The sequence below is a fragment of the Corythoichthys intestinalis genome, chromosome 8, assembly GCF_030265065.1.
Source record: "Corythoichthys intestinalis isolate RoL2023-P3 chromosome 8, ASM3026506v1, whole genome shotgun sequence".
In the NCBI taxonomy this organism is placed as follows: Eukaryota; Metazoa; Chordata; class Actinopteri; order Syngnathiformes; family Syngnathidae; genus Corythoichthys; species Corythoichthys intestinalis.
The window spans coordinates 48,291,904-48,303,306 of NC_080402.1; the positions used below are offsets into that span (position 1 = coordinate 48,291,904).

Here is an 11,403-nt window from a genome sequence, read left to right on the forward strand (position 1 = left end):
CAATCTTCGTTCTTTCAAAAAGCAACCACAAATTTCTTAAAGCCCTGTCCATTTGCCAATAACTATCTCGCAATCCATTGCATCAGGAAAGCCACGAACCACTATATTGTTTCCCCACATTTGATTTTTCTTGGTTGGCCTGTGCCTGATAACGTTCAGTTGGCCTAACTATGATAATGACACATGGTTTTTCTTTGTTTCTTTCTTTTGAGTTTATTCCCAAGGTTGCAGTTATCAGCACCGTAGTAAATGTTATAAGTCTCTTCGTGTCTTCCAAAACCCTTCCTTCCCCTATTTCCTCTAGTTGTTTCTTTGGTTGTTCCCCTTTTCTTTCTACTGCCTCTCCTAGACTCTGTTGTATCACCACCATTAAAGCGTCTATGAATGTCTTTTTTTCCCCTCACCTGCTGTACTTACCTCCCATTTCATCACCTCACACCCTCCATAAGCCTCAATGTGGCTCCCTCCATAATTATAAAATTAGAGTTGTTTCCCATTTTTGCACTGTGACTACTCGTTAACCTCCCTGCACCTTGGATACAGTCTCTTTCTGATACACACCGTTGCTGTGTGCCAAAGTTTTTGATACTCCTAGCACCTCAATGGTCTCGGCAGAGACTCTGGAGCGATACTCTCTCTGGGAGTACCTCCTAAAATACAAAAAGAACACTTTACTATTCACTTTCTTCCAATCCCCCGTTGTTTGCAACTACTTTGCATCCCTTAATGTCCCTCCAACCAAATATGTTTTAGTTTCCTCCATTGACACTTCCTCTAGTAATTCGAAAATCAGCCCATTATTTCACTTACCCCTAAATCCTTCTTTGTTCACCCCCATCAATTTAGAACTCAGAGGTAGAATGTAACGAAGTGAAGGTACTTCATTACTGTACTTAAGCATATTTTGTGTATCTGTACTTTGCTTGCATAAAAATATGAAGTTGTACTAATTACTTTTACTTCACTACATATTGCAGCATGTATACTGTATGTACTTTTTACTCCACTACTTTTCAAATTGTCGCCTGCGTTACACGTTACTTTTGTTTGTATGGTTTTTTTTTTTTTCTCATTGTGAATTGATAGTTTCGTTTTCATCTTTCATGCCTCTGGCACAATCGATAAGCCCCGTGCAACTTGCCTGGCACGGCCAGACTGTTCTACTTGTATTTTTCAAACACTGTGAGAATAGTGTGGCACCCAGCCCGTTCACGGCCTCTCGAGCAAGCACAAAATCAACCGTCCAATCAGATTTGTTTATTTGCGTGACGTGTTCTTAACGAGCAACGTCACTCTTCCGCGTCGGAAGTCGTCTCCACAACAACACAGATGGTGAACAGGAGAGCCGAGAATATGTTCCAATCCACAGTAAAATCAGTTTTAAATGACCAAAAACACATCGACACAAGTCATTGACAACAGTCTGTCTCGCCCTAGTCAAGTTGAATAAACTCCGCTCTCCTCGTATGTCTACTTCCGCGCGCAAGTCCCTCGTCATTTTACTAACGACATGTCCGCCCGTCGCTGATTGATCCACTCAGCTGTCTGTTTGCTGTGACTTGCTCCGCCCTGGAAAATTTATCCGCTGAATAGTGGCCAGACTCAAAAGCTGGAACAGCTGTGAGTCTGGTGTACCAGGCTACCGTGCAACTATACGGAAATTGAACACTAGAGGCACCAAAACAAGTACAAGCAATATTATGCAGGTGAACAAGATAATGACGAATAAAAACCAACAGTGAGAGCAGTGCACCTTCAGATGGGTGCTGCACACTTTTGTACAGTAGGTGGAGATATGCACCTGATAGTTGCTTGCAATCCCCCATTAAGCTACATTTTAGAGAGTTTTATTTTTTTAGCTTGTTTAGCTTCGGTTTACAGTGCAGTCAACTTTATTGCTTGTTTCTTCCATTTTGCACAGTTTTAAATAAAATTGAGCAGCCAATGAATTTTCTGGTTCTTACTTTGAATATTGGCTCAGATCTCTATATACATATTTACACACTTTATATATAAGCTTTCGCTCGTTGTGCTGCATCTACACTTGCAATTGTTAAGTTTCCATCACTTATCACCTTTGCAAATCTGATGTCTCACAACTGTCAAGTCGCAAAACAAGTAGTTGTTGTTCTTTTTCTTGCTTTTGTGGAAACTAATTCTGAAGTCCTACTCCTTTTTCTTGTGAACCAAAAGTCATGAAACTTGGCAGCAAAGTAGCATGGATCAGCATCTATCAATGCTCAGAGCACGATCTATTTATTTTTTTTGTATCAGGGTTGCTTAATTAATTGAGGAATTACAGTATATTTGACTGTAAGTTACAAGTTAGCCAGTAGAGGGCATGCCTTTGTCACAGCCTTCTGCCTGCAGTATGCTTTAGCACACAGGTGTCAAACCGATTCCAGAAAGGGCCGAGTGGGTGCAGGTTTGCTTTCCAACCATTGAAGAGGACACCTTTTCACCAATCAGATCTTTTACATGTGTAATCAGCTAAACTTTGTCAGGTGCTGCTTGTTTCAGTAGGAAGTTCATCGGTTAAACTCTCTGCACGGTATTGGTTGGAACAAAATCCAGCACCCACTTGGCCCTTTCTGGAATCGGTTTGACACCTGTGCTTTAGCACATTCACTTTTGTTTTCTTGAGAATACTTGTTAGTTTAACTGAAGTGACGACAAAAGTGAATTATCCTCCACAAATCCAAGAATCACCTGAAATTCACACTCCACTGCCTTCTCTGTTCCTTTTCCCAGCCCAGAATTCCTTGTCTTCACTATTTATTTATTTCCCCCAAAATTCCTTGCCAAGACTAAATGAACAAACATTTTTTCTCTGATACCTGATCCATCAGGGATGGACCTGACGAAGGTGGGCAACATCTTAACGGTGGCGGTGGGATTGGTGCCATGGCCAAGGCCGTCCTCCATCTCTCGGCGGAAGCGGTTCATGACGTCCTTGAGCGTCTCGTCCGACAACCGCATGGAGTAGAGGTACTTGTCGATCTACAGACACAAAATCGACATTGGTCACTTAATGTCTGTGACCACTCGGGAGCAGCACTAAAATGTAAATTTTACATTTTAGTTTGGGCCTAAGAACTCCAGTGAGAGCTGCATCTTGTCCACACTTTGAAACTAATGACACTACACTTTTTTTTCTTCTAGGGAAAAATATTGTAATCCTACTAGAATAAGGTCAGGATTCTTATTTTTCATGAGTTTATTTTTTTCCTTGGAAATTTACAGAAATCTTGGAGGGATTAAATTGAATTTATTAAAAAACAAATTGTATCATTCAATATTTTATTTCAATCTTACAAGAAAAACATTTCCGTTATTAATAGTAATTTTACAAGAATTCATTCATTTTAGAAGAAAACATGTTTCTCAAAAGGATGTTACATTTGGCCAAGATTTATTTTGTCATCTTAAAATATATCTTTTTCCCCGCATGTTTACAAGAGTAACAGTTATGTACTTCTGTTTTTTTTTTTTTTTCTGGGAACAAATAGTTCATAGTTATGGATATAGCAAATACGTTTTTAAGAGACAAAAAATCATGACAACGCAACAGGATTTTCTAAAATATATTTTTGTTAAATATGTTTTTGCTGGATTTATATAAGGAAAAATGCTTCAATTGAAAATTGTCTTTTGTTTCCAAAAAAGTGTTGTAAGCTTTATTACAATTTAATGGGGGGAAATAATGGTGATTACTGCGGAAAACGAGAGAAAAACATGCTTTTGTCTCAAATGCTTTTAAACCTTCTGAATTCAACCATAATAAATTCTTACATCAGAAAACAATTATTTTAATATCTATTCTGGAAAAATATATATACTATACAGTATGATGTAAATATTAAGCAACGCTCATAAAAAAAAAAAAAAAAATATATATATATATATATATATATATATATATATATTAGGGCTGTCAAAATTATCGCGTTAACGCGCGGTAATTAATTTTTTAAATTAATCACGTTAAAACATTTGACGCAATTAACGCACATGTCCCGCTCAGACAGTATTCTGCCTTTTGGTAAGTTTTACAGCAAGGCTTTTTGTGCTGCAGCACAACAGCGAACTCTTGTGGTCGCTTTGCGACATGGTCTGTTTTTTTCTTGCCAGTTCATATGGCTGCACGACGTCTCGGGCTGACGCCTACGTTGTAATGTTGTGCTTATATGATCCTTGGACAAGATTTGTCCGTAAGTATGGTTGTTGTAAAGAATGTACATATTATGTTAGTAAGCGAAATGGTCTATTTTTTGTATGAGGCGCTTTTTGTTTATGTTTAGTGAACCTGTATAGCGTGCTAAGCTAACGTTGTTGCTAATGCAATGTTTGTGTTTTTTTTTTTTGTAGTTTTATGACGGTCTAAAGAGGACGATGGTTTGAGGCTATTTTATTAATAAATCAGATGAAAAAGGAAGAAGTCTGATTATTAAGGCGTCGTTCACTAGCTGTCTAGCTTTGGAAAAAGTAGACGCTTCGGAGTGAGGACAGCATACACAGATTTAAATGACAGTAGAGTGAAATGCCCACTACAGTCCTTATGTACCGTATGTTGAATGTACTGTAGATATCCATCTTGTGTCTTATCTTTCCATTCCAACAATTTATTTTACAGAATATATATAATTTACAGAAAAATATGGCATATTTTATAGATGGTTTGAATTGCGATTAATTGCGATTAATTAATTTTTAAGCTGTAATTAACTCGATTAAAAATTTTAATCGTTTGACAGCCCTAATATATATATATATATATATATATATATATATATATATATATATATATATATATATTAAACTATCCATTCACACACACACAAAACTAAACTAAAAGTGTCTTAAAATAACTATACATGAAAAAAATTATACTTAAACATTAATAAATAAATAAACTACAGCTACACCCACCCCATTTTTTTCATCGCAGTTCATTCGATGAAATTATAAATATTATTTTTTTAATGTCATATTGAAATTCAAAATAAAGAGTTCTTTTTCACTCATGCAGGGTTTTGGAACCAAAACACAGTGTTCATACTAAAAGGACAGCAAACATTAGCACAACAAATGTCTTACATTCGCTAGTAATGATTCTCCATTAGGACAACCCCACAAATTGCATGCATTGTTGAAATCAATCAATAAATTGATTGAGAACAAAGCAGACCTAATCTACACAGTTTTTCTTACAATTTCATAATTCACATCAACTAAATTAAACACAAGATGGATTTTTAATACTAAAATAGGTATAACGAAACAATGTAAAGCACCAAACTGTCGTCCTGTCACTCTACGCTTGAGCTACTTTGTTGCTGTTGTTGTCTAACATGAACCACAAGCAGACGTGCACATTTGTTGGTCAACGCGGTGACCTTTTGTTGCGTCACTATTATTACACGCTCATTAACATTCCATTCCAGCCATTTGATAAAGTGAAACTAGTAAGTAACCTTTCTCATAAATCCTGGATGTTAAAATGTAAATGTTAGCTAAAAATATTTCAGTGATGTTTAGGAAAATAACATCCTTCAATTTCTTAAAAATACATCAAAATAAAAAATATAAAATAAAAAAAGCCTTTCCGGGGATAAAACATAACATGTCATCCTGCCTGATGTTGGGCCCAATTGCATCATGTCTTTATTTGCATGCACATCCATCTACTGCATCGGTGACATTATGAAATCATTCATCGATATCAGCTCGTCATCTTTATAGGGCAATCGTTTAACTCATTGGTTGCCATTGACGCCGCCAGAGAGGCTTGCTGCAAACCCTCTGAGTCAAAACGTATATGTCGTCTGTCAGCGGCACTGAAACATGAGCATCCACAGCCATTCTCCCTGTTTAAATTAGTTGGATGTTCTATCATTGTCAGTGGTCGACAATGAGTTAAATATATTCAATTTCTTTTTAAATTATTATTATCATTATTATTTTAAAACAACTTTTTTATTATTATTAGGGGGAATTACCAGAGTGTATTTAATGGTTTTATTCATTTTAAATTATTTATTTTGTTTTATAAACATTTCATAAATTTCTAACTTATTCATTAAATATACATACTAGGGCTGTCAAAATAGTCGTGTTAACGGGCGGTAATTAATTTTTTTAAATAATCACGTTAAAATGTTTGACACAATTAACGCACATGCCCCGCTCAAACAGATGAAAATGACAGAACAGTGTCATGTCCACTTGTTACTTGTGTTTTTGTCTCCCTCTGCTGGCGCTTTGGTGTGACTGATTTTATGGGTTTAAGCACCATAATGTAATGTAATTATTGACATCATCAATGGCGAGCTACTAGTTTATTTTTTTGATTGAAAATTTTACTAATTTTGTCAAAACGAAAACATTAAGAGGGGTTTTAATATAAAATTTCTATAACTTGTGCTAACATTTATCTTTTAAGAACTACAAGTCTTTCTATCCATGGATCGCTTTAACAGAATGTTAATGTTAATGCCACCTTGTTGATTTATTGTTATAATAAACAAATACAGTACTTATGCACAGTATGTTGAATGTATATATCTGTCTTGTGTCTTATCTTTCCATTCCAACAATAATTTACAGAAAAATATGGAATATTTTATAGATGGTTTGAATTGTGATTAATTACAATTAATTTTTAAGCTGTGATTAACTCGATTAAAAATTTTAATCATTTGACAGCCCTAATATTATACTGTATACAAAAATAATATTAAAAATAACAATAATGAAAAATATATATAGTATAATTATAATTGAGACCTGGCCTGTCCTGAAATATGTGTCCGTCACATATTTGGTCATTTGGAGACCACACTTGTATACGAAATGTTAACCCTTTATTGCCACATGTATCACATTTGATACACTTAAAATATCAAGCTTTTTAGAATCCAATTCAGAATTTAGAATTTTTTTTTCTCCAAAAAAAGGATGGATCCATCTGCAGTTTCCATGAGAAAAAAAAAAAATCTGGATTTAGCAAGGGCTACAGACATTACAGCGCTTATTACACATATTCGTTTTGATTTTTTTTTTTTTTTTAACAAATTTGGAAAAAAAAGTTTAAGACCTTATTTTTCAAATTTTGGGTTCTCTCTTCTTTTTTTTTTTTTTTAAATGATTTTTTTTATTGTTTTCTAGTTACAAATTAAATTTAACATTCATTCTCAGCAATGGACTCAAACTCGCAAAATATGTGACCTTCATGTATAAGGGGATAGTACCCCCTGAGACAGAAAATAGAAAACAAAAAAGACCCATACATACAAAACAAAAACCACACACATACACACAAACAGCACCTCGTCAGTCATAAAAATAGACAAAAGGACAATGTCTCCGTAGTTCAGTAGCACCAAATAGCCCCACAGTGCCCAAAATTCAGCACACAAAATGTACACATATAAATATACTTTTGGGTCCAGTGGGAGAAGCGGCCACATACCGTATGTCACTAACAGGAAAAATAAATCATCATTATTCAGGAATCTGAGGGAAATTCAAGGCCCTAGCATACATCAGGAAAGGGGTCCCTTGCATTAAATTTGTTTTTGCAGCTTCCAAGCACATCTCGGCTCTTCTCTAAGTGAACATAATTCAAGATTGTTTTTATCCAAAGCGTGTGAGACGGATGGATCAGAGATTTCCATGCAAGAAGTATCAGTGTTTTGCCAAAAGGGTGACAAGGGCAATTCTGTCCTCATCTATCCTGGATAATTTCAACACAGATGAGAACGTTCCAAACAGCGCTATAGCAGGGACTTATTTGTATGCCGCATATTTGTGAAATTGTCTTGAATACCTTCGACCAAAAGTTATCCTGTATGAAATAAAGAAGGCAAGACCAGAACATGTTGTGAGTATTATTTTGTGATTATCTGACAATTGCTTCATATGCCAGGCCTTTAAGGGTTTTTGTAGATATTGTATTGTGGGTCTCAAACATTAAAGGCATTCTAGAGAAGGATATTTTCCCCCTTATATGGATGGACATGATCATATAAATTGAATTTACATTACATAAAATTACATTATTTTAGGAAAAATAATAAATTTTTCAAGAAAATTTATTTTCTGTCCTTCCATATGTGTGTTTTTTTTTTTTTTTTTTTTTTTTTTGCTGTGACCTCAAGCCTGATGTGTGGCCCAGTGGGCATCTTCACTCACGACTTCCTATCTGCGCACGTGCCTCTACTGCACTGTGACGTCACACCCCAGCCTCCTCCCACCCTTAACTAGTTACAAGCCCCCCGCCCCTCGAAGCTATTCTCCATCCGTGTAGCCGGTCTGTCATCATCACACACACAAGCACTATTAGCAGCGCCACTAGCATCCGGTGGCTAATATGTGCAAGGTCAAATTTCGGGAAGCTTTTAGTGTGCTCGCTGATAGAATTCGGAAGTATTGGTGGCACCTGTGGAAGCTGTCATGGAGCCGCCCATGTCAAGGACACGAGCTAACCTCTTGCCGTCCATCCTCCTCCTTTTCCTCCCCCGCTTCTTCTTCTTCTTCCCCCTGCATCCTCTGAGCCACCCACCAAGTAACATGGCTGCCTTACAAGACACGAGTAGTGTTCTACAACCTCACTAAAACTGCTCCTACCTTTTTGAGTTGATCATCTTTCAACTCGGTGAAGTAGTAGGCCAGCAGCTGAGCCGCGATCATCCTGCCTTCCTTCCTGTCGAGATTGTCGAGAAGAAACTGCAATGCTGCCTGCTTATTCCCCCGAGTGCGGATGTCCCGTCTTTTCCGTCCCACCGGTGGGCGAGGCTGGCTGGGAGAAGAGAAAAGTCGGCAGTAGCGATCGTGCCTGCTAGTCTGCGACTATCAGACGCACACGCGCGAGGGAGGGAGGCTGGTTTTGAGCGTGTCCCCTCCCGACGTGTAGCGGCTCGGCCGCGGAATGGCGCTCCCACCTTACCCTCCCCCATTCGCCCTTCTGATTGGCTGAGCAGGATGGACGTGCTGGGAAGAAGGAAGGGAGCAGAGCCTGGAAAAGTACCAATTTTTTTCATGATCTGGCTTTATATTCTATAATAGTTTAAGGAAAATTCTTTATAAATAAAAATATGTTTCTCAAAACCAAAATGAATTTTTATGTTTTTCAGAAGGAACTTAACTTTGCTTCTCTATGAAGTATATGAGATGTGAACCTGCTGTGAGACTGTTTAAAATGCTTGATGACTTGAAATTATTGGAAAACCCCTAGAAGCACTGCTATTCTACACAATGTAATATCAATTTATACACTCACCAGCCACTTTATTAGGTACATCTATCCAACTGCTTGTTAACACTTAATTTCTAATCAGCCAATCACATGGCGGCATCTCAGTGCAATTAGGCATGTAGACATGGTTTAAGACAATCTCCTGCAGTTCAAACAGAGCATCAGTATGGGGAAGAAAGGTGATTTGAGTGACTTTGAACGTGGCATGGTTGTTGGTGCCAGAAGGGCTGGTCTGAGTATTTCAGAAACTGCTGATCTCCTCGGATTTTCATGCACAACCATCTCTAGGGTTTACAGAGAATGGTCCGAAAAAGAAAAAATATCCAGTGAGCGGCAGTTCTGTGGGCGGAAATGCCTTGTTATGCCAGAGGTCAAAGGAGAATGGCCAGACTGGTTCGAGCTGATAGAAAGGCAACAGTGACTCAAATAACCACCCGTTACAACCAAGGTAGGCAGAAGAGCATCTCTGAATGCACAGTACCTCGAACTTTGAGGCAGATAGGCTACAGCAGCAGAAGACCACACCGGGTGGCACTCCTTTCAGCTAAGAACAGGACACTGAGGCTACAATTTGCACAAGCTCATCGAAATTGGACAATAGAAGATTGGAAAAACGTTGCCTGGTCTGATGAGTCTCGATTTCTGCTGCGACATTCGGATAGTAGGGTCAGAATTTGGCGTCAACAACATGAAAGCATGGATCCATCCTGCCTTGTATCAACGGTTCAGGCTGGTGGTGGTGGTGTAATGGTGTGGGGAATATTTTCTCGGCACTCTTTGGGCCCCTTGGTACCAATTGAGCATCGTTGGAACAGGAGAGCCTGAGTATTGTTGCTGACCATGTCCATCCCTTTATGACCATAACTTACCCAACTTCTGATGGCTACTTTCAGCAGGATAATGCGCCATGTCATAAAGCCGGAATCATCTCAGACTGGTTTCTTCAACATGACAATGAGTTCACTGTACTCAAATGGCCTCCACAGTCACCAGATCTCAATCCAATAGAGCATCTCTGGGATGTGGTGGAACGGAAGATTCGCATCATGGATGTGCAGCCGACAAATCTGCACCAACTGTGTGATGCCATCATGTCAATATGGACCAAATTCTCTGAGGAATGCTTCCAGCACCTTGTTGAATCTATGCCACGAAGAATTGCGGCAGTTCTGAAGGCAAAAGGGGGTCGAACCCGTTACTAGCATGGTGTACCAAATAAAGTGGCCGGTGAGTGTATATACGTATTATATATATGTGTATATGTATATGTATACAGTATATAACAGGGGCGGGCAAACTATTCCACAAAGGGCAGCAGTGGGTGCGGGTTTTTGTTCATACCCATCATGAGGACAGCCTTTCACATACTGTATCTGGTTTCTTACAAGTGCAATCAGTTGATTGCAGTCAGGTGCTTCTTGTTTCCACTGAAACCTCATTGGTTAAACTGTCTGTGCTGAATCAGTTGGAACAAAGACCAGGACCCACTACGGCCCTCGAGGACCGGTTTGCCCAACCCTGGTATATATACTCTATATATACAAGGGGTATAGGCGGAGTTTGACTTTTAGGGCAGGGGGGGCACAACATGTTGATGACATCGAAACGCGATGTCAGCAATAAAATTAACTTACAAGAATATTTATAATAAGTTGAAAATGAGCGTTTTTTTTTTTTGTTTTTTTTTTTGTTTCCCGTCATTCTTGAGGGGAATTCTAAATCAGACTGCTTAGGACAGCTATACTTTCCACCAAAACCATCATCCATTGAATATGGTAAGCCAGCCGGTGTCGTGACAATGTAATTACCCCTGTCAAAAACTGTATCCCCTTGGCAGAGCCACTGCGCTATACTGATTTGCTTGATTTCCGTGTTTTGGTGATGTAGTTATCTACTAGGTTTTAAAACATGGTCCAACCATTAAAAATTTAAAAAAAAATTTTAAAATTAAAAAAAAAAATTTTTTTCTGTCGTATAGCTTAACATAAGTACTGAATGTAAAAAAAGGCAATGTTTTACTGTTTTACTAGGAGGATGACCTATAACTGTTATTACTGTAATTCAAGACCTGTATGGAGTTTCTCCAGTTTAATAAACGTTGATGTCCAAAATATATAACTGTGGTTCTTTCCTGGCTTCAATTAATT

General features: G+C 38.0%; 1 protein-coding gene across 1 annotated transcript in view; it reads right to left on the reverse strand.

Moving 5' to 3' along the window:
* The window catches only part of LOC130920118 (hexokinase-1-like), a 37,904-nt gene extending 28,989 nt beyond the window's left edge, over nt 1-8,915 (reverse strand). The window contains exons 1-2 of the mRNA XM_057843040.1: nt 8,629-8,915; nt 2,838-3,000 (exon numbers count right to left, since the gene is read on the reverse strand). Of these exons, the coding sequence (XP_057699023.1) occupies nt 2,838-3,000; nt 8,629-8,691 (226 nt within the window). The 5' untranslated portion in view covers nt 8,692-8,915. The remainder of the gene's footprint in view (nt 1-2,837; nt 3,001-8,628) is intronic.
* Between the last annotated feature and the right edge of the window lie 2,488 nt (nt 8,916-11,403).